We start from the raw sequence: 25,474 nt of genomic DNA on the forward strand, positions 1-25,474 counted from the left end.
TTGTAGCTTCTGTAACAAGCTAAACTGTTTTCAGATGTGTGAACATGATTGCACAAGGGTTTTCTAATCATCAATTAGCCTTCTGAGCCAATGAGCAAACACATTGTACCATTAGAACACTGGAGTGATAGTTGCTGGAAATGGGCCTCTATACACCTATGTAGATATTGCACCAAAAACCAGACATTTCCAGCTAGAATAGTCATTTACCACATTAGCAATGTATAGAGTGTATTTCTTTAAAGTTAAGACTAGTTTAAAGTTATCTTCATTGAAAAGTACAGTGCTTTTCCTTCAAAAATAAGGACATTTCAATGTGACCCCAAACTTTTGAATGGTAGTGTAACTTAGCTACGGGACCTCGACAGAGCTATGCTAAAAACATTAGCTCTCCACCTACGCCAGCCCTCATCTGCTTATCAACACCCATGCTCACGTGCGTTCCAGCGATCGACGGCGCGACGAAGGACTTCACCACGATGATCGGTGCGGTCGGCGGCCCGGAGACGGAGGAAGTCAACCTAGACAGGTGAGGACAGCGGCACGGCGGCGGACGGCGTTGTAGCTTTCGACGACACCCCGGCCGCCATCAGAGTCGGCAAGAAACATATATTTCCCCAAAGTTACGTACGTGACATGCACATAGCGGCACGCACGTACGGGCAAGCGATCAAATGTTTGGAAGCCAAAGCTGTACTCACGGTAGCGCGTCTGCTATCCAACTCAAAGTCCTCCTGGTTGTGTTGCTGTAGCCAGCCGCTAATACACCGATCCCACCTACAGCTTTCTTCTTTGCAGTCTCCATTGTTAATTGAACAAATTGCAAAAGATTCACCAACACAGATGTCCAGAATACTGTGGAATTATGTGGTGAAAACAGACGACTTAAGCTGGCCACCGTGCTATTCCAAAATGTCTGCTTCAACCCGTGACGTCACGCGCAAACATCATCATATCGAGACGTTTTCAGCCGGAAGTTTCCCAGGAAATTTAAAATTGCACTTTATAAGTTAACCCGGCCGTATTGGCATGTGTTGCAATGTTAAGATTTCATCATTGATATATAAACTATCAGACTGCGTGGTTGGTAGTAGTGGGTTTCAGTAGGCCTTTAAATGTATATAAAGGTCATTATAGGTCCCTTTTAAACATTTGGTTAATATCTCTTCACTAAAATGTAACCATATTGTTTTACAGTCAAGTGTTTCGCAGTACATGGATGATTGACATGACCCAGTGAGAGGCTGCATGTAATCACTCTATTAATATTCTATCTTACTGCGGTTTACGAACTTGAATGTGCTGCATGATATGTCCATACTTCATTATCACCTGACCCACATTCTATAGCTGTTAGTCATAGCACCAGTCATACACTTGCCAAATACAGTATATACTGCATGTATAAAGTGTCAATATGGGGTGTCCAGATTTGTTAATATGACTGTACCTCTGCAAATCCTGTGGAGCCTACCTGTCAAATGTATTCTATAAGGCAGTGTGCCATGAGATACAGTCTGCTGTGCCGTGGGAGATTAAAAATATTTTTAGCAAACCAGTAATTATAATCTGCAAATAATGTGTTGTTGTTGAGTGTCTGTACTGTCTAGAGCTCGGCAGAGTAACCATGTAATACTCTTCCATATCAGTAGGTGGCAGCAGGTAGCTAATTGCTTTGTAGATGTCGGGAACATGGTTTGTGGTGATCACAATATGCAGATGACAGCGGGAGGCAGCGTGCAGGTAAAAAGGTATCTAATGCTTAAACCAAAAATAAACAAAAGGTGAGTGCGCCTAAGAAATGGCATTGAAGCTTAGGGATGGCTATGCAGAACGAAACTAACACTGAACTGGCTGCAAAGTAAACAAAAACAGAATGCTGGACGACAGCAAAGACTTACAGCGTGTGGAGCAGACGGCGTCCACAAAGTACATCCGTACATAATATGACAATCAACAACAAAATATAGAACACTACACACAGGAAAACACCAAAAAAGTCCAAATAAGTCAGGGTGTGATGTGACAGGTGGTGACAGTACACCTACTTTGAGACAAGAGCTATATTGATGCATGTTTGGTTATGGTTTGAATTTATATCCAACAATTGCGAGAACGACTTTACTGTCAATATCAGCTACTGAGTTAATTTTTTTATGTTTTCTGCTAGTAGTGTCCCTCCGGATTTTTCCAATGAAAAAAATGTGCCTTGGCTCAAAAAAGGTTGAAAAAGACTGCTATAAGGAATTCAAACTTCTCCGTAATCACCGAACTGAAGATGCAGACACATTCCTAGTGGATATTGTACACCAGGGATGTGACAATATGGAAATTGCATATCTATCAATCAATCAATCAGTCAATCAAAGTTTATTTATACAGCCCTTAATCACAAATGTCTCAAAGGGCTGCACAAGCCACAACGACATCCTCGGCTCACATCCCACATCATGTCAAAGGTCTTAAGAAACAAAATATGAATGCAACTATGTCTTATCAACCACCCAGGTTTCATCCAACTATGTCATTTTAGAATGGAAAATCAAAAGTGAAGTGAATTATATTTATATAGCACTTTTTCTCAAATGACTCAAAACGCTTTATATTGAGAAACCCATCATTTACATTTGAGCCACCTTTACACAGGTCTGGGTGGCACCGGGAGCAGGGTGGGTTGAATGTCTTGCTCAAGGACACAACAGCAGTGACTAGGATTGCGGAAGCTGGATTGGAATGTGGGACCCTCAAATTTCTGCCTGGCCGTTCTACTATCTCACCACCGCCACGCCGCCCCCAAATGTAACATGTTCATATACCACACTTACAGTTGCACTTTAAATTATTCAGCTCCTCTTATTAAACTACATTTATTTAAACATTTCTCAAACTTTTAATTAATGGCCCCAAAAGAATGTGTCTTTAATATTGGATGTGTTGCGCTATTTAAATAGTTTTGCTGGTTTGCTCCTGTTAAACTTATGTGGGATGAATCATTTTGAGTACAACTCTGTCAGATCTTATCAAATTAACGTGTAATGTGTTATTATGTACAGGACAATTTTTTGCTTTTCCCCTCTTCCTTGTATCAAAATGACATTTTTGATTTTGACAAAATATTGCTACCGCTTAGCTATTAAACATTAGCCTTATTGATTTCTCAAGTGATTAATGTTAAGCCTTAGTGGAACTCTGTAATGAGTACAATTATTGGTTTCGGAGCACTCTACGTTATTATTTGAAAAAGCTCATCCTCATGCAGACGTCTCAAATCCGCAGCAAAGGTGTCATCACACATGTACTCTGTTATTCATCAAATGAGGATGGTTTTAAGTTGTGGGGAGCCTTGTGCGTGATGCCTTTGCATTGTGTATGTGAGTGGAGCCATCCGTGTATTGTCACTTCCTCTTAGTTACAGCATCTGTCTCTAGTGACAACACCAGATGGATGTAATGGTAACAACTATTGTTCCTCATCACGTTGATGGCAAATAGACAAAAATCACACAGGCTTTGCATTGCTGTATTGTCACTGACACCTTGTTGACAGTATCCTACCTAGATCAAGTTCTCTGGCTTAGCGATATATGTGTGTGTGTGTGTGTGTGTGTGTGTGTGTGTGTGTGTGTGTGTGTGTGTGTGTGTGTGTGTGTGTGTGTGTGTGTGTGTGTGTGTGTGTGTATACTGTATGTATGTATATATAGTATATGTGTGTATATATACTGCATGTATGTATATACACTGTATGTATATATAGATATATGTATGTATGTATATATGTCTATGCATATATGTATTATATGTATGTGTATATATGTATATATATGTATATGTATATATACATTTATATATATATGTATATATATTTTTATATATGTAAATGTATATATGTGTGTATATGTATATCTATAATGTGTATATATGTATGTGTGTGTGTATATATATATCAGTGGCGTGCGGTGAGGTTCATGTCAGGTGAGGCACTGACTTCATCACAGTCAGATTTACAAACTTATGAACCCTAAATAGTATCTTATTCACCATGTGATTGGCAGCAGTTAACGGGTTATGTTTAAAAGCTCATACCAGCATTCTTCCCTGCTTGGCACTCAGCATCAAGGGTTGGAATTGGGGGTTAAATCACCAAAAATTATTCCCAGGCACGGCGCCGCTGCTGCCCACTGCTCCCCTCACCTCCCAGGGGGTGAACAAGGGGATAGGTCAAATGCAGAGGACAAATTTCACCACACCTAGTGTGTGTGTGACAATCATTGGTACTTTAACCTAACTTTAACTTTACACTTACAAACTGTAGCACACAAAAAAGCACATTTAATAAAAAAAACGTTATTATGGTCTTACCTTTACTTATAAGTGCGGGAACAGTGGTGTTCGTGTTGGAAGAGTTGTGAATGAATGAAATATGAAATCCGCGCTGCAGTCTGCAGGTGTACCTACTGTTGTGTCCCTGCGGTCGTTCGCGGCTCCTCCAGCGCGACTCGCGAGCATTGTTGTTTTTGCACTTTTTGGCTTCTTGTTAAGTGACTTTTTTTGGGTGGATTCGGTCTTGCACGTGGAGGGTTTGGGTGTGGGCTTTGGTTGGTGTGGCGCTCCCGTCGGGCAGTGCATTCTGCGACGGAGGTGCTTGGCACCAGGAGGCGGGGTTATGAGACGAGCCTCTCACGTCTTCGCAGCAGTATTATGATCGCTCAGCACAAGAAATACGTTACACACATACAGTTGTTGACAAAATACACTGTACATTATATACCTCAGCTAACTAAACTATGGAAATGTATAATATAATTCATATAGCAATACGGTCTCACTGCACAGCAGGAGAGCAGTTAGCCGAGTCATTGCGCACAATCCATGTTGAGCCACAAATCAGTGACGTGCCTCAACTGGCTGCTGATCACCGCACCGTCTCTTCTCAGTATTTGAACGGCAAATGTGAAAATAAAAATAAAAATAATCTAAAACTGGTGAAGTTAAATGGAAAATAACTTTAGTATAATCACTGGATACATATAACAATTTAATTAATTTTCTTTCTTTTTACTTTTTTTTCTTCTTTCCATGATGGCAGGTGAGGCTGTGCCTCCCCTGCCTCTAGTGACTGCACGCCACTGATATATATATATATATATATATGTATATATATATATATATATACTGTATATATATATACATACATATGTGTGTATATATATATATATATATATATATATATATATATATATATATATATATATATATATATATATATATATATATATATATATGTATATATATATATATACTGTATATATATATACATACATATGTGTGTATATATATATATATATATATATATATATATATATATATATATATATATATATATATATATATATATATATATATATATATATATATATATATATATATATATGTGTGTATATATATATATATATATATATATATATATATATATATATATATATATATGTGTATATTCATGTTCATCCATAGATCTTTAACATGATGTATTATCAAATATATCATGTTATATATAAATATAATATGTATAGTATATAATATACATATATAATGTAAATATAATATATGTATAATATACATATATAATATAAATCAATACAGTTAATTAGCCTGTTAGGTGGGTGACTATAGGAATTATTTGTGTTTATGTTGCACACGGACATATTTATATAAATAAAAAGACACAGTGATTTTTTTAAATTGTGGACTACTGAGTTGCTTAGAGGACGGTCGGGTCAATGAAGTGCGCTGTAGCGGCGGTCGTGACTCGTGAGTTGCGTGTTCACTTCAAACTGACATTAACTCTAATTAGTGTGCATTATTTTGGGAAATAGGAGGACACATGTTTGTGCTACAAACTATTTTGTGGTGTTGTTTCCTGGTTTGTCAAGTCAAGTCAAGTCAAGTCAACTTTATTTATATAGCACATTTTCAACAACTTTTTAGATTGAACCAAAGTGCTTTACAGGTTAAAAAAGCATGGAGCAAACAAAAAACAAAAAACTAAGCAAAACAAAAAACAAACAAAGAACATAAACAATGAATGTGCTAAACAAGATGCAATACGGTAAAAGGGGTTGAATAAAAAGTTTAAAAATTTGCAGAATAAAAATAATAATAATAAAAGTGCGACAAATTGAAAAATACAACTAAAGCGAAGGGGTGGGGGGGGGGGACTAGAAATGGTGGCCTAGTGGGCGGACTCAGCTCGGGTCAAAGGCCAGCGAGAAGAGGTAGGTCTTAAGGAGGGTTTTGAAGACCCCCAGGCTCTGGGCTGACCTAATGTGGAGGGGAAGGCTGTTCCAGAGCTTAGGGGCGGCAACGGAAAAGGCTCTGTCCCCTCTGGTCTTTAGCCTGGATCTGGGGACCGCCAAAAGCATTTGGTCAGCTGACCTCAAGGCTCTAGACGAGGTATGGTGATGCAGCAGCTCGGTCAAGTATTGTGGGGCCAGACCATTTAGGGATTTAAAAACAATTAAAAGTAATTTAAAATCAATGCGGTGACGGACAGGGAGCCAGTGGAGTGAGGCCAGCACTGGGGTGATGTGCTCGCGTTTTTTGGTACTGGTGAGGAGACGGGCAGCCGCGTTTTGCACAAGCTGCAAACGGCGGAGTGATGCCTGATCAATGCCAGCGTACAGTGAGTTATTGTTGTCTAGCCGGTGTGTGATGAAGGCGTGGATAGTAGTCTCCAGGTCGCTCTGGGAGAGATAGGCCTTGGTCTTTGCTAGGGTTCTGAGATGGTAAAAGCTGGTACTAACCACTGAGCTGACCTGTTTGGTGAATTTGAAGGCACTATCAAAGATCACACCGAGATTTCTCACGGAGGACCGGATGTTTACACACAGAGGACCTAGAGCACTGACAAACGAGACTGGAGATGTATCGCCGAAGATGATGATCTCGGTCTGGCTCTCATTAAGGTTGAGGAAGTTAGCACTCATCCGTGCTTTAATGTCAGTCAGACAGTCAAGCAGTGGTTGAAGTGCGACCTGTCCTGTGGCCTTAAGAGGTAAATAGATCTGAACATCATCGGCATAACAGTGGAATGGGACATTGTGCTTGACCAGGATTTCACCTAAAGGTAGAATGTACAGTAGGAAGAGTATGGGACCCAGGATTGACCCTTGAGGAACACCACAGGTAAGGGGGGCCACCGAGGAGAGAAAGTCTCCTAGCTGCACAGAGAAACTCCGGTCAGTTAGGTAGGACTGAAACCAGCTTAGGGCTACACCTGAGATGCCCACGTACTGCTTCAGTCGTGACAGTAGAATCCTGTGATCCACTGTGTCGAAGGCAGCTGTGAGGTCCAGAAGCATCAGGATCACAGGACTACCAGAGTCAGCGGCCAGAAGCAGATCGTTTTGCACCCTCAGGAGTGCCGTTTCAGTGCTGTGAGATGTTTTGAAACCAGATTGGAATTTCTCGTGGATGTTATTTATAGCTAGAAAAGCTTGTAACTGGACATACACTACTCTCTCAAGGATTTTGGACAGAAAGGGTAACTGAGAGATAGGCCTAAAGTTAGAAAGAACAGAGGTGTCAAGATTTTTCTTTTTAATTAAAGGCTGCACCACAGCATGCTTAAAAGCAGCCGGGACATATCCGGAGGAGAGGCAGGTGTTAATCAATCATAAAATAGTAGGGCCAACTGAATCAAGGACTTCTTTAAGAAGGCGAGAGGGAAGGCTATCTGATGGGCAATATGTGGGCCGCAGGTGTTTGACTGCGTCCGAGAGGGAGGAGAGGGAGATAGGCTCAAACTGCTCGAAAACAGCAAGCTGGGGAAGCGGGGGAGGGGGAGGGAGGGAGCATACTTGCCAACCCTCCCGTTTTTAGCGGGAGAATCCCGATATTCAGCGCCTCTCCCGACAACCTCCTGACAGAGATTTTCTCCCGACAAAGTCCCGGTATTCAGCCGGAGCTGGAGGCCACGCCCCCCCAAAAAAAGTCTGCCGCAGCTGCGATTGGACCTGACCAGCCTCCGGGTACAAGTACTGGAGTACCAATTGCTTGCCAGGGAAGATCTTCCCCAGGAAGCAAGGATTGACCGGTTTTGGGCCATGCTAGGGAGAGATGGAAGATTCCACACTCTCGTGCATTTGATGAAAGCACTTTTGTGCGTGCCACACAGCAATGCATCATCAGAGAGGGTGTTCAGCATGGTTAGAAAAATAGTGACAGAGAATAGAAAGAGGATGGACAATTCAACCCTTAACAAAGCATTGTACTTTCAAGTACAACAATGAGTAGATGAGTGTTGTGTGTGTACGTGTATATGTGTAAATAAATGAACACTAAAATTCAAGTATTTCTTTTATTTATATAATAAAATATATATATATATATATATATATATATATATATATATATATATATATATATATATATATATATATATATATATATATATATATATATATATAAATATATATATGTGTGTATATATATATATATATATATATATATATATATATATATATATATATATATATATATATATATATATATATATATATATGTAAAGGTGTACAAACAGTTCATTATGCTTGATTAAATTATGAATGAAGTGTTGCAACAGCGCCTGTTGCTGGCGAGAAGTGGTATGTACTTTACCTGCGGGAAGTGCTCAGAACTGTGACGCCTTCCAATCAATAATCCCGTGACCCAAGTGGACTCACAGTCTCACAATTTGCACTGTTTTGCAGGACACTGTAATAAAATAAATTCATAATCCACCTGGTGCCAGTGATATGTTGAAGCGACAGCAGTGTGGAGCTGCATTTTGCCACATACAGTTGTGGACCGTCACATATATATATATATATATATATATATATATATATATATATATATATATATATATATATATATATATATATATATATATATATATATATATATATATATATATATATATATATATATATATATATATATATATTTATATATATATATATATATATATTTATATATATATATATATATATATATATATATATATATATATATATATATATATATATATATATTTATATATATATATATATATATATATATATATATATATATATATATATATATATATATAGCTAGAATTCACTGAAAGTCAAGTATTTATATATATATATATATATATATATATATATATATATATATATATATATATATATATATATATATATATATGAAATACTTGAGTTGGTGAATTCTAGCTGTAAATATACTCTCCTCTTAACCACGCCCCTAACCACGCCCCCAACCCAACCACGCCCCCCAACCCCCGACCAAGCCCCCCCCCACCTCCCGATATTGGAGGTCTCAAGGTTGGCAAGTATGGAGAGGAGGAGCAGAGGTGTCAGATGGTTGGAGTGCAGAGATTTTGTCAATGAAGAAGTTTAAGAAACTTTCACAGAGGACAGGTGAGGGGACAACAGGTGACACATCACGGGGGTTGATGAGAGAATTTAAAACTTTAAAAAGAACTTGGGGTTTATGACTGTTACTGGAGATCAAGGTAGAAATATACTTTGTTATCGAAGCTTTTACGGCTCGCTGGTATTCAGACACGGAGTCCCGCAGGATTTGGAGGGAGACATGAAGCCTATCCTTCACCCACTTTCGCTCCGCGCGCCTGCAAGCGCGTCTGAGAGCGCGCGTAGAGTTATTTAGCCATGGTGTTAGAAAAGCTTTGCTACGTTTGGATCTAAGGGGCGCAACAGAGTCTAAAATATCAGTGCAAGCCGAGGTAAACATAGAAAAAATCTCGTCAGCAGTAAAATCACAGTTTACACTCAGTGCACAGATTGAATGTCTATTGAAGGCAACTGAAAACATAGCAGCAGTTGAAGGGTTGATCATGCGTGAGCGGCGCTCGGGGACATAGCTGGAATTATTGCCAGAGCACGGGATTACCGTTGTAAACAAAATTGGTGAATGGTCGGAGAGAGACATAGCACATATATCATTTACAGAAACAGATAAACCATAGGATACCACGAGATCTAAAGTATGTCCCTTTTCGTGTGTCGGGCCAATGACAGATTGCTTGAGGTCAAATGAATCAAGGAGATTCAGAAAATCTCGGGCCAGAGGTTTTGATTGGCAGCAAACATGAACATTAAAATCGCCGCAAATTACAATTTGGTCGTAATTCACCAAAATCAGCAAAGTGATGTAAAAAGTATTTGTTGAATTTAGGTGGACGATATACCACTGCGCACAGAACAGGGGGAGACAGAATTAATTCAAAGAGTTGTAGTTCAAAACTAGCATAGGTAACGTGTGGAATCTGCCGGCAAGTGAACGAAGATTTGTAAACAGAGGCTAAACCTCCTCCGCACCTGCCTGTAGTCCTGGAGGAGTTGAGGAAATCACAGTCCGGTGGAAGCAATTCAGAGAACGCCACATTGTCTCCAACAGTCAGCCAGGTCTCAGTGAGGAACATAAGATCCAACTCCCGGGTGGTAAAGAAGTCGTTGAGCCAGAACGTTTTGTTCGCCAAGGACCGGACATTTATCAGGGCCATCCGAAGATTAAACTCCTCGCTAGCAGGTGATACAGCACGCTTCAGCATGCGTAGGGCGGAGCGGTCAAAACCACGCCCACACCCACGGGCCAGAGAGCACCGTGAGACCAAGCCAGGAGGAGCGCGGCCCGGAGATGCCGCCGGGTTAACCGGGAGGAGAAGCAGCGGAGAAGGGCCGGAGGCAGCAGCGGTCGCCGGCGCCAGGAGGTCGCCCAAGGTAGAGGCGACAGGTTGGATCCAGCACGCTGTGCGCCGGACATCGGCGGTACGCCGGCAGCGTCCACCAGGAAGGAGGCGATGATCGAACGTGCGAGAGGATGACAGCAGGATCTTGAGTTTCACCAAAATACCTCCCCTCCTCCCCCGCCTCTTGGAGCGCTTTCTTCGTGAAGGAGCCGCCGGCGTACGACGCAGGTAAGCGAGGATACCTGACAGCACGAGAGGGGGGTTTGTCCAATTTCCCGAGTCGAATCTGGGTACCCATGTCTCGCTAAAGTTTTGAGCTCGGATATTAAACAGTGCTTGGCGATCATAGCACAGTAGAGCAGAGACATCCCAGTAAGTGCATAAAAATGAGGCTACAGCAAACAAAAAACAGAGGCTTCGAGACAGACGACTCGCCGAACAAGCTGGCGCCATCTTGTCAAATTAGTGTAGGTTTGTGATAATTCCATGCTGATGATCATCTACCCGTGCATAGTAGTGACACTAGAACTGAAAGGGATAGCATGTCATAGTTATGACGGTCATCTGGATAAAGAAATACCGTACAGTATCATTAGTCGAGAATCTTAACGGTCTTCTTGGACCGACCTAATTAGGGACCAGTTCCAAAAATTCTGGTACACAGTATACATCCTTAAACTGCAATCTTTAATTGTTTACATAATTTTGTCATGCATTGCCTAGTTGTGTTATTTTCATACAGTGGTTTTTGTTAGTTTGTATTGGCTGTAAATTTTTAAGTTTACACATAACTCTAAGCCGGTGTGAGTGTGAATCGTTGTAGAAGCTTATGGGAGATTGAGAAATCCTAACCTGCGGTTACATCTTTGTTGGGTTTCGCACACACACATGGACACTCAAAGAGAGATGGGATGAAGGGGTGGCAGAAGTAGGCAGAATGGTTGTAAGGAGAGATGATGAGAGGATTTCTCTCACCTAAGGTGCTCTAGGCAGAAAGAGTGAGGGACACCGACTAAGGGGGAAGGTTGGGTAGAGAGTGAAGAGTGAATAAGTATGAGTTCTCTGCCCCTGTGGGGAAATATAAGGGATAGGAAAGGGGAAGAGGTGAGGCTACCGAGGGATATGCGGAAAGGCAAAGAAAAGATTGTGAGAGACAGGTTTTGAGACTCTGGAGAGCCCCTTGACTCAGGACGCTAGAGGGATTCAGGTGAAAACAAAAGAAAGTGTGAGCTCAATGAACATGGGAAATGATTATAGGATTGGATTGGCCAGAACAGCCTTGGGTGAACAAAAAATGAGAAGGAGATAGAGAGTGGCCATTGGGAAGAAGTGATGGGTGAACATAGGATTCGGGGATGTAAAAAGTCTGACAGAAGGAGTCACAGCAACAGTTCTCTCCTTCTAGAACCTATGGCTTAATATTTTAAATTCACCCTTGTCTTTGCTTATTTACATAATTTGATTTGGTCTTGGTTTGCAACTTGCTTTGAACACCCATCTTTGTGGCTTTTCTGTGTGCAATTTCATGTAGGAAGTTTTCTCTTGGTGGTAAGCCACAATCAGAACCATGTATGGTTAATTTCCAACCAATTCCAATGATCAAGGTTCTGGCACAAGATCTGGAATTGGTTCCCGTACGCTACATGGCTCCCAATATGGACGTGCGGTCAGAGCCTCTTCTGCCATAATGAAATATAGAAAAAATGCATGGTAACATCAAACAAATATAGTGGAACCTCGATTTACGAACCTAATTGGTTCTTTACCATGGTCGCCAACCAAAAGATTTGAGTTCCCCATAAGAATCAATGTTAACATGAATAATTGGTTCTAGCCTTGACAAAAGTCCCTAGTTAAAAAACAGTTTGAAGCCTCTATAATGTATATACACTGTGTGTGTGTGTGTGTGTGTGTATATATATACAGTATATCATGTGTGTATATATTTATATATATTTATATATATATATATATATATATATATATATATATATATATATATATATATATATATATATATATATATATATATATATATATATATATATATATATATATACACATACACACACACGTTAGGTCAAGAAAAAACACAGAGGCTATATCATCCCAACAAGCCTGTTTCGCAGGTTTCCCTGCTCATCAGGGGATTTTATTTTAAAATTACCTAAGGATTGTGAATGATAGACAGCACATCTCTCTCTAATTTTTGTGTATTTCCAGTATGACTAATCTGAAACTATGGTCAGAGTACAGAAGTGTTACTCCATTGACGTCAATTGTGGTATTTTGTGATGTTTACACGGTATGTTCACATACTTTGTGGATTGTACATGCAATTGGATATGGTTTAATAGATACAATGAAGCATATAAAGTCAACTTCTTTATTTTTACACTTAACATTCAAGCTAGTATAACATAGTCTGTCCGCTCCTCCTCGCTCTGTTTGCCCACACTAGATTTACATACAGAATGTTCTGCATTACGTCATTTACCATACAGTTCATGAAGAATTGTTATTTTGACATCTGTCCATCGATTCAGAATTGTCCACGGTCTGATTGTGATGCATCAAATAATCAGTCATTTATCTTACCTCGGGTACACCATGACTTTGTACAACCTGTGGTTCCTGTAATATGCAACCTGTATGATTGCTGATCAGACAAGTTAAAGTTCAAAAATGTCAGTGTCTCACTTAGTATGAGCCTCACCTCATGTTAATTGACATGAGGCACCTTTATCTATGATTGACGTTTTCTCTTCCCAGTACTTATCCTCTCATGTCAAATGTTGTCTTTCTTTCATTTAGCTTGCCGACGTTCAGCATCATTCACGGCGCGAGCTGTCTTTGTCTGCAGGACTACACTTGCAGTGAATCTTTTATCCTGTCTTCGTCCAGCTTTCTGCTTCTATCTTGAAGCTGAAACTCTAATGATTTATGGAAGCAGAGGGACCTGTAGGTTGTCTGCTCCCTATGTACAGAACTGGCCTGAGGACACTGGATCCAGTGCTTTACATATCTGCACCGATAAGAATAGAGCCAGAGAAAGAATGGCAATGGTTAAAAAGTCCCTTTTAGCTATAGTGGCATAGCCATACATCCTTTCCTGCCCACAGCCAGACGTGGCCTAATCAGCGAGCTAATTACGTCTCTGTGTAATGTGCGTCAGCTTCATGTAACTGATTGCATTAACAACTGCCACATATCAAACAGTCACGTCTCCCGCATGTGCATCTTATATCGCTTTATGGGATTGTAAAGGTTAGGGACGGTTTTTGGGCACAGATTAAAGCGAGAAATATTCTCCGATACGGCTGGTGGCAAAGAAAATGTCCTGTCTTCTGCTCTCTTTTGTGTCTGTATTAATTTTATATTTTACAAATTTAATGAATCACCGTCGGCATTGCTCTTAGCCATTATGACTTTTACCCATCTGCTGAATTTACCCCGTAAGTTAATAAGTCAAGATGTATCGCATGTCTCATATCTTTACACCATATGTCATGTTTTTATCTAAAAGTCGACTGAGCGAATTTGACAGGTCCTGAACTAGCACTATGTCCAAGCCAGTGTTCTTGGGCCATAATCAAGTCAACTATCAATCAGATGTTTGTGTTGATATTTCAGCATACTTTATTTACGTTTCTAACTTTCCTTTCTCGCAGAAGAAACAACGGACCAAAGAACTGTCTCAACTCTTTCACTCCTACAACCCATATGACCACAAGGTAAGACGTTTTGTTTTTCTTTGCTGTTTTCAGAACTGTTCCGATGTTCCATGTCTTTTTTTGCCCCTTTTTATTTTTCAACATGTTGTCTTCCTTAATGGGCCACATAAGAACCCTATACTTGACAATCGACTATGTCTGTCATCACTCTTGTCTTGAGTATTGTGGTAATTTGGTTGTACACTTTTGAGGGTCATCTCTTCTCAGCAATATTGCGGATACGAGTGTGTTGAGTGTTGGTTCCTGATTGTAATGGGACCCCTGAAACAGATGTTGACAGCAAATGATTTATTTTTCTTTATATATATATATTTAGCTACAGTATACAGTATATTGATGGAGACTAGTGTTGTCCAGATACCAATATGTTGGTACCGGTACCAAAGTTATTCCGATACTTTTCGGTTATTTTCTAAATAAAGGGGACCACAAAAAATTGCATTACTGGCTTTACTTTAACAAAAAATCTTACAGTACATTAAAAATATGATTCTTATTGCAAGTTTGTCCTTAAATAAAAGTGAACATACAAGACAACTTGTCTTTTATTAGTAAGTAAGCAAACAAAAGCTCCTTATTTACATATGCAGTAACATATTTTGTCATTTATCAACTTATTATTGTGTCAATGACAAGTGGTTGAAAATTAATTATGAATCTACTTGTTCGTTTACTGTTAATATTTGCGTACTTTCTCTTTTAACATGTTCTATCTGCACTTCTGTTAACATGTAATAATCACTTATTCTTCTGTTGTTTGATACTTTACATTAGTTTTGGATGATACCACAAATGTTGGTATCCATCTGATACGAAGTCGTTACATTGGTCATATTCAAAGTCCTGATGTGTCCAGGGACATATTTCCTGAGTTTATAAACATACTATAAATTAAAAAAAAACGAAAAATGATGTTGTGATGCCAACAAATATTGACGTAATCATAGTAGTATCGACTAGATACGCTACTGTACTTGGTATCATTATAGTGGATGTTAGGTGTAGATTCACCAATGGCGTTTGTTTACATTTTGACGCCGCGGAGCTACGGTGTGTAGTGAAACATGTTTAGCTATTCCTCGTACTGCAGGGATGATACTTGTAAGAAACTTACTTTATTTGTTGCCATGGAGGCGAGGATTAGTGATTTAGAAGTAGCTACAACACTGCCGACTGCGGCAGGACTTTAGCCGCTAGCTAGCTAGCCATGTCATAAAGCACCTCTTCCAGTGGGCGTTTCAGTGTTATAGCTTCACCTTTATCGTTAGTTTTTAAGCCAAAATATGTCCGTTCTCCCTTTTCTGTCTACACACTGTGTCTGCTTGTAAGTACTCCGTGATTGTGCGCTACCAAACATGCTCGTCTGCTCGTAAACCAACAATGACACGATGTGAAGACGGCAGGGGTGCGGGGGGGTGGGCGACCGGTACTTTTTAGAGGCGGTATGCTACCGAATATGATTCATTAGTATCACAGTACTATATTAATACCGATATACCGTACAACCCTAATGGATACCCATTAAATTTAATGATACCAACAGTTTGGCGTACAAGGAAACAAGCACCGGTGAGTGAATACTGTGCAAATATTGGTCATTAATACTATCTTTGAATAATTTTTGTTTGTAACACAAGTCAAATATTTGAGTTAGAACCTCGCTTGCTGCACCTGTTAGGGACAAGTACCTCCTGTAATTTGCTACTTTTATAGATACTAATCGAATTCGGTCCATACTACCCATAACTGATTCATGTGAAATATAATGGTGTCATAACAAGCTACAAGTAGCAACGCCTTTCCCAGCAGTGTGGCGGAAACGCTGCTGCTTTTTCAACCGATAGCGATTCCTGTAGTTTAGCTGTTTTTAGACCCATGTAGAGACGTATTGTCCATAAAAGCGGCAAGCTACAAAGTGACAAAATGGACTTCAAATCCATCCATCCATCACTGCTTGTCCCACCCGGGGATCGGGGGGTTTGGGACAAAAAAATTAGGGAGAGACTTCACGATGATTGGTTGGTTTACATATGAGAAAATCCATGATGATTGATTGGTTTACGTATGGTGAGTCAGGATTGGCTAAGGTTAGGGTAAAACATTACAGCAGGCCAATCAGAGGCAAGCGAGGGCGGGTCATGACACTTTAAAAACAGGAAGCAAAATCAAAACACATTGCCCGCAGCGGTGTCAGAAACTACATGGGGCGAGGGTCTTGTTTAAATATATGTTCTTTCCAGGGTGCATTAATAGGCCATTGACCGATACTTTCATTTCATTGACATTCATTTTTGCCATTATATAAACATTCAGGTTTTTTCTTTGCTAACTTGACAATACACAGCGGTGTGAGCAAACCACTCAGGGAGAGAGAAGCTATGGGAAAGTGGTAATTCCGATTATCACATGCTGCTTAGTTAACACGGGTGTAAAAGTTACATAGGATTCCAGTCCTGGCACAAAATTATGTTGACTTTTATTGATTTGTGTTCATGTAAATATATAGTTTGTTAATGTCTGTTTTGTGAGACAAATGTTTTGCACTTCGTCATTTTGCCACTGTGGCTTTTGTTGAAACAGCAATTTAAGTCTCCCCAATAGAGAGTATATCTATTTTTGGTGTTTATTTAATAGTATTTAACTGCCTTTAATTTAATTTGTTTCCAGTGTTTTGCCCCTCATTTTGAACATCGTGCAGCAACTTTGCAAGTTAAAATCACTTATTCAAGTTTTTTAAATGTTGAAATGTCAGATGAACGGCATGTTTCCACTTTGTGTTTATTTTCGTGGCGACTTGTCCAGGGTGTACCCCGCCTTCCGCCCGATTGTAGCTGAGATAGGCTCCAGCGCCCCCCGCGACCCCAAAGGGAATAAGCGGTAGAAAAATGGATGGATGGAATCCTACTGAGCATGTATTCTCTGCCTGTTTGTTTTGTGGAAAGTTGTACATTAAAGTTGAGATATATATATATATATATATATATATATATATATATATATATATATATATATATATATATATATATATATATATATATATATATATATACTGTATATATATATATATATATATATATATATATATATATATATATATATATATACTGTATATATATATATATATATATATATATATATATATATATATATATATATATATAGTGTTACTGTTACAAGCAACTTTTGCCATGTAGCTTGTAGTGTAGCTTGCTACAAATCTGTGGGGATAGCTTCACCTGTAGCTCTGCTACATTTAAAAGTTAAAGTTAAAGTACCAATGATGTTCACACACACACTAGGTGTGGTGAAATTATTCTCTGCATTTGACCCATCACCCTTGATCACCCCCTGGGAGGTGAGGGGAGCAGTGAGCAGCTGCGGTGGCCATGCCCGGGAATCATTTTTGGTGATTTAACCCCCAATTCCAACCCTTGATACTGAGTGCCAAGCAGGGAGGTAATGGGTCCCATTTTTACAGTCTTTGGTATGATTCGGCCGGGGTTTGAACTCACAACCTATCGATCTCAGGGTGGACACTCTAACCACAATCGAGATTAACTAGTAGCATAGTTTACTACATTTTCCAAGTGGTTTGCCCATCACTGCATATTTCTATACCTCGGTTGCACGTGTCATCATGTCTGGTTGCAAACACGGCACCAGCTCTAGCACTTGGTTGGGAAACTAGCAGTCAGCTGAACTGCCTCTAGGTAATGTTACAATTTTGCGTGCCAACAACCCAGGAAGAAGGCGCTCAAAAGTACAGCAAGGTTTTACTTTTTAAAATGCGCTAGCTCGATGCTAATCTACATTGGATTTTCTTTAGACATGCTAAAGATTTAGCATTAGTTATTTTAGATCATTTCAACACCTCCAAATTTGGTAATGAAAACTTCAACAGAGATGCATGTTACAATCAAACAGCTAGTGTGTAATAAGTACAATACTTACAGTACAAACACTTTGAAGAGCTCAACAAAAGAAAAGACAGGCACATTCAACTTAATGACAAAGACTACTTCCTGGCTAGGGAAACACCATAGTCTTTAAACTGCTGCCATCTAATGTCTTGGAATTGCAATTGCGTGTACCTAATACCATGCAGTACAGTATTTGCCAATACACATACGTATAAGAAACCTAAATAAGTGGACAGCACAGCTTAGTGTTAAATGTTCAGTTAAAACATTTAGTTTGATACCGTTAAGCACCTGTACTGTGTTGATTCGAATGTGAAACGTAACCATCCCAAGCACCTGTCCAATGAGGCAATACTGCACAGCCCACCACTTTCCAATAGCTAAACATGGAAATGAAATTTGAATTCAAACTGTTATCATCTTGAAACCTTTATTAAAATACTAACATTTTTAGCAAAGAAATTGACCGGTGAAGACTCACAAACATTCAGTTGTGTACTCACTTTAATGATCCATGTCATGTAGTAGAGTCACGTAAGAAGAGAAGATGACTAAAGGTGGGGGGACTAGCATTCAAAATGCATGCATCACACATTTTTGCCATTCTTGTAACTGTGAAAAACATGTATCAATACATTAACTCCTTTTAATAAGTAAATGTTGAAACTGCACATTTCATACTTACTACAGAAGCACATGTTTGATTGCTGTGCTTTCCAATTGCTATGATGCAATGAGATGTTGATCCTGTTCCTCTCTACCATCACTGGTACCCTTCCCTGGTGGCTTCACAAAAAGCCAAAGCAAAGCACACTAACCTAAGGGCTCTCAAAATACACTGAATTCTCACAAGTTTTAAGCAATTTGTACTACTTGATAGTTATTCCAACCAGTCATAGTCATAGTCATAGTCATAGGCGCCGATCTACATTTCTGCCAGTGGGTGCTCGGACGGGCGGTAAATCTAACGCTACTTTTCTGAGCATGCGCGGTTCTTGCTTGGTGGTGAGATATAATTTGCCATCAATCCCATGTGGGTGCTCTGCATTGTCCGTGGGTGCTCGGGCCTCGAAGCACGCACGAGATCGGCGCCTATGCATTCAGTTGCTTGCACATAATTTGGAAGGACAAGTCCTACCCTTGACAGTGCATGGCAGAGCACACATCAAGAATGAAGTCGAAGGAATTGTCTTTAGACCTATAGGATAGAATGGTCCTGAGGCACAAATCTGGAGAAGGTTGCAGAAAAAATATGTGCAGCCTTGAAGGTCCCAATGAGCACAGTGGACTCCATCATCCGTAAAAGGAAGAAGATTGGAAAGACCAGGACTCCTCTTAGAGCTGGATCAGAGCTGCAACATTGCTCTGTGGAGAGAGAAGAATCTTCCACAAGGACAACCACCTCTGCAGCAAACCACCACCAATCAGGTAGTGGCCAGACGGAAGCCGTTCTTTTGTAAAAGTTTGCCAAAATGCACTTAAAAGGCTCTCATATCATTAGAAACATGGTCATGGTCTGATGAGACAAAGATTGAACTCTTTGGCTTGAATGCCAGGCGTCATTTTTGGAGGAAACCATGCACTGCTCAATGTACAGAGACGTCTTGGATGAAAACCTGCTCCAGAGCGCTCTTGAACTCAGACTGGGGTGACACTTTATCTTTCAGCAGGACAACGACCCTAAGCACACAGCCAAGATATCAAAGGCATGGCTTCAGGACAATTCTGTAAATGTCTGAGTGGCCCAGCAAGCTTGTGGCATTGTGTTTAAAAAACAAACAAACGTGTGTCTGTAATTGCTGCCAAATGTACATCAACAAAGTGTTGGGAAAAGGCTGTTAATACTCCATGTACATGTGATGATGTACTTGTATTTTATTTTTAATACATTTGCAAAAAAATAAAAATGTTTTTTGTATTGTCATTATGGGATATATGTGTAGAATTTTGAGGACAAAAATTAATTTATAAAATTTTGGAATAAGACTGTAACATAATATGTGGAAAAAGTGAAGCGATGTGAATATTTTCCAGATGCACTATAGCAGTGGTTCTTAACCTTGTTGGAGGTACCGAACCCCACCAGTTTCATATGCGCATTCACCGAACCCTTCTTTAGTGAAAAATAAAATGTTTTTTTTTTTTTCAAATTAAGGACAAAGTTATATGTTTTTGGTAACACTTTAGTATGGGGAACATAATCTAAGTACCAAAACTTCATTTAGAGTTTTTTGGACACTAGGGGAACATATTCTAAGTAACAAAGGCTTCATTTACAGTTATTTGGTTAGGGTTAGGGCTAGGGTTAGAGGGTTAGGCTTATAATAAGGCCATGCCGAATAAGGCATTAGTAAGTACTTAATAATGATTAGTTAAGAGCCAATATGTTACTAATTTGCATGTTAATAAGCAACTAATTAATGGTGAATATGTTCCCCATACTAAAGTGTTACCAGGTTTTTTTACTGGTGCACAAAATGAACCGTGCATGAACATCACCTTGTTCAAAGAACAAAACCAACACAGTGCATAAACTCACAACAAATGACACACCTGCAAATCAGTCTGACTTCTGCTGTTGTCGTATCCGTAATACGGCGATAGGGAGAAGTTTGTATTTACAGGAGGAGTCGCATGGGTTTTGACCTCCGCCGAACCCCTAGGGTTCGATCGAACCCAGGTTAAGAACCACTGCGTTTGCAAAATGAATTCAAATTCATGGAATTGAAATGGAATTTGAAAGACATTCTCAAATTTTTGGGAGGAATTGTTCGCAAGCCTGCTATTCACACATGGACAGATTGGCAACAAGCACATGTTTGAACTTTTTTTCCATGTTTGCTGGTTGCTGCAACTTGTAAGTACGCTGTTTTGATTCACATTTCTTGATAATAGGCAAGATTGAAGCCGTTTATTGTGGTATTGACTTTAGTGCAGTCTGGGATTGAGGGATTCTCCCTTGTAGTGCATTTGAGAGCCAAAATTATTGTGTACACTGTTGGGATGAATGGCACGTGGGCAATGCACCATAGATGTTGGACCTGGGCATAGCGTAAACATTACCACCAATAGGTTCCATTGATGATCTCTTTTTTCTGTCCTGATCTTGATCTATGTGTGGGATTCAAGATGAAGAAGACATTTTCAAAAGTAAATCCTCTGTTTGCAGACAGAATCAAAACACCACAAGACAGTATTACACACAAATAGGTATAGTTAAAAAATGTACGGATCAGAAATACACTATATACAGTACACAGTGGTAATTCAACTTATCATTCATCTCAATTTGTTCCACAACCAAACTCGTAACTCAAAACATTTGTATCTAAAATCAACAGTGGCCATTTAAATGAATTTATAAAAAAAATAACCATTGCTTGGCCCTATCAAAGCACTACACTTTTAACATGCGACTTGACTTTTAAAAAGATAACAAATCGATAATACATTTTGTTTGAAAAAACAACACAATAGCATGTACTACAATCAACTACAGTCGTTGTATGAAATAATGTAATAATATTGTTCAGTGTTCAGCTGTACCGTCGGTCGTGTAACAATAACTGAGTTGCAATCACGTGACCTCGAGGCACATCCGAGCACTCCCAGGTTTCAAGCGATGGTCTAGAGTCCCATTTTAATTTTCCTGAGGGAAGTCTCCTGAAGGAATCAATAAAGTACTATCTATCTATCTATCTATTAGGCTGCAGTTTATTTACCTGAATCCGTGCAGGTTAAGGCGTATGTTGAAAGGTTTAGAGGTAAACACCAAAGCGATCCTGATAAAATATTTTAAATGGGAATATTCATTAAAAATATTTAAACCATTTATCATTACCAAGAGGTTACCACATGGTATTTAGAGAAGAAAAGATTAGAGCACATCATGTCTTTACATCTGGAGGGCTCCACAAATTAAGCATTAATCCGTGAAAGACAAAGTTGGATTTATTCGTGCATCATTAAGTATCTTATTTGATTGACATAACGAGTGCCGTGCTGCTGTGATCGTGACGCTAACTGCTAAATGCAGTTGATTTCCTGCTACAAATATTAGTCTTATCTACAATTCATGTCTGCAGTTGTTTTTATGATGTGAAGTTCCTATTTTGTCTCATTATTCAGCTATAGATGTCCCTGTTGTTCTACAATGTTTGCTGGCAATATTAAGATTCAGTATATGCTGTTGAGCCTACGAGAGATTTATTAATCTACTTTATTAATACTATTAAGGATATTTTCTTGATGCTGACAAATCTCAACAAAGACGCTATAACGTGGTCACCCGTGTCGAATAAAGCACTTGGCGTTCCTGCACAACAACTAAACTGTTAGTTTCTATTATGAAATTCGAGAAAGAAAATACGGTGGATTGGACCAACAATCACAATGTTTATTACTAGGACTTAACATGACGTTAGTTTATTTGCACAAGCAGGTCTTCATAGTTATATTTAGGGATAGCAACCACATAAGAACACAAACTAATGCAATCTATTGTCCTTTTCTTACGTTTATTTCTGCTCTCAAACACTACTAATAAAGTAGAAAATAAACTTTATTGCATCACTGAAAGTTTCTCAAACAAATAAAATGTTCAAACAAACATTTTACAAAGTGATCGCTGCAGAGGAAGATGATAAAAGTGATATATTTTAAAGAGCCATTTCCTTTGCTGATTTGTTTATTTCCTTTGACTATATTATCTTTATGAACCACTTCTTTATAGACTCTATGACAGTTTTTTCCTGTCTCTTTATTTGAACGATTGGAACGCCCAAGAACAGAAAAGCAATCCGGCATTTTCTGCTCAAACTTTACACTCACTCTCACTTGTTTAATGCTACGCTCAAGCTGCTTGACCAACAAGTGAATTAAGCCGCGAAAAAGAAAAACGGATGTGACGTCATTTGCAACACTCCTATAGGAAATGTTATTAATAGCTGTGTTGCACACGGACGTCTTCGAATGACAGACAAGAAGTCAGAGCTGGCCACAGGCTGTGTTTGTGTACCAAACTTAATGCTTGATCGTCCAGTTTGATCAGTCAGGATGGACAGAACTAACTGGAACACATCAAACCCACCATTGCAGCATTTTTTGAAAATTTTAATGGATAAATGTCCGTCTTTTTGGAGGCTGTGTGATGCGGGGTCAGCTAATAACCAGTAGGACATGATTTTAATGGGTGGTTTCTCTCTCTGATTTGGTCATCTGGTTCTTTTCCTTTGCGCTAACTTTCTCAGTTGCGGTGGTTAGAGGGCAGGATTTTGTCGATCTCTGGCTGTGGACAATTATTACTTCAGCCGGCGGCGGAGAGGCTTATAGATAGACATTATGATTGTTACGATCAGCTGAGGACCCCAAAGCAGAGACTGACTGGAGACGTTATATAACAAGATGTAATAACAAAAAGCATGCATGCAACTTCTAGTACGTACAGAAGTCCAAGAAATAACAAGGCCAAAAATAATCTATGCATGGGAACAACCAAGAACAGGACAAGTGATGCAGGAGGAGAGTTTATAGGCATGAGTACAATCTGGTAAAGAGGTAGCAAGGTTACAAAGGCATAATGATAACTGCTTGCAGGTGTGGTCCACTGGTTCTGCCCCAAAACGCCTAATAGAGGTGCTGCTGCATAAAACAGACATGCGGTGGCAGAACAGCACAGACAACATAACAATGATGGTGTGAACATGTTTGTTTGATTTTCATCCTAAAAGTATCAAATAAAATAAAGTCAGAGAAATAGAAATAAAGTGGTTCCATATGTGGACGCAAATGAGGAAAGTATCACATAAATCATGTGTAAAGTCATCCTTTATTCATTTAAATTAAAAAAAACATGTTAATGGACTGACAAATTTAACTGAAAATCTTACCCAACTCCTCGAATACATGATGAAAATGTAGTATTTGTTTGGTTACTTTTTCTATGTACGTGTTACCGTATTTGTGTAGGTCTTATTTCATTTCTGGACATTGTTGAGATGTGCAAAATAATCCCTGTGCATTTTGATATGATTTAAGGGTAGAAGATCTAATGTCAAGCCTGAGTCCTCCCATATCTACTAAGATTCTCTTGTCTTTGCTCGTGTCCATTGGCTGAGGAATTGCTGAGGCAAATCAGCTTTTATTAAGCCGACATAGCCGTTAGATATAAATAAATGAAGTCTGATAATGTCCTTCATTTTGCATTAAACTCCCATTGGGGTCTGGCCTTTGCACAGTTTACTGTATAGAAGGACACTGTGTGTTTACATCAGAGCGCATGTAACAGAGAGCATGCATGTACATAAAGGGTAGGGATAAATTGGTGTGTTTACGGCCATTACTGCTAATATGCATTTGGCCACGGAGGAAAAGGTCATTAATAAAGACTGAGTTGCGGAGGGGCTGTTGTGTGTGTGAGGCTTTATTATCTAAAAGCTCCAGGCTACCGACCAAATGAAACAATGTTTTTAATGAACTAATTGTTGTTTTATTACCAGGATTGTGTCTTAACCTCCCATGGCTAATGCGGAATTATGTCGGAAGCAAATGTCGTTTTTCAATATTGACACTGAATGGGATTAAAGAAATATTAGCTTGATTCTTTCTTTATTGGCCTCTCCGTCTTCATGTCATTTAGTTGATTTTGGTTTCGGGGTTGTACATCTACTAAATATGACCGTAAGGTATACACTTTGTTTATATACATACAGTGTTAAACACTCCCCCCCCTGGTGTGTGTTTTAGGAGTCACATTGTGAGTGTGTGTGCCTCCGTGTGTGTTTGTAATGATTAATGTGAAGTATCCTGTAGCCAGATGGTGCTGAACAAGGCCCATCCATCAGCAATGAAAAGACCAGTGGGCAGAAACCTGGCAGAGCACTTTGTCTAGGGCCAGTGCCCTGCATCAGACACACATTCCCTCTTAGACACCGCAAACTCTAAGCCATGCACCACATCAGAATAGTTTTCCAATAAAGATGATTTAGTTTTTTTTGTTCTTTTTTCAGAGACTCCATATCAGAGGTCAATGCCATGGGTGTCCAAAATTAAACCACAGTTTTTTTTTTT

The 25,474-nt window shown here is 39.2% G+C and overlaps 1 protein-coding gene across 4 annotated transcripts in view; it reads left to right on the plus strand.

Moving 5' to 3' along the window:
- Positions 1-25,474, plus strand: part of cdkal1 (CDK5 regulatory subunit associated protein 1-like 1) — a 600,364-nt gene that overhangs the window by 448,162 nt on the left and 126,728 nt on the right. For all 4 annotated transcript variants that reach the window (XM_062063405.1, XM_062063406.1, XM_062063403.1 and 1 more), the window contains one exon: positions 14,424-14,486. In XM_062063405.1, coding sequence (XP_061919389.1) covers positions 14,424-14,486 — 63 coding nt within the window. The remainder of the gene's footprint in view (positions 1-14,423; positions 14,487-25,474) is intronic.

The sequence above is a fragment of the Entelurus aequoreus genome, linkage group LG11 (assembly GCF_033978785.1).
Source record: "Entelurus aequoreus isolate RoL-2023_Sb linkage group LG11, RoL_Eaeq_v1.1, whole genome shotgun sequence".
NCBI lineage: Eukaryota > Metazoa > Chordata > Actinopteri > Syngnathiformes > Syngnathidae > Entelurus > Entelurus aequoreus.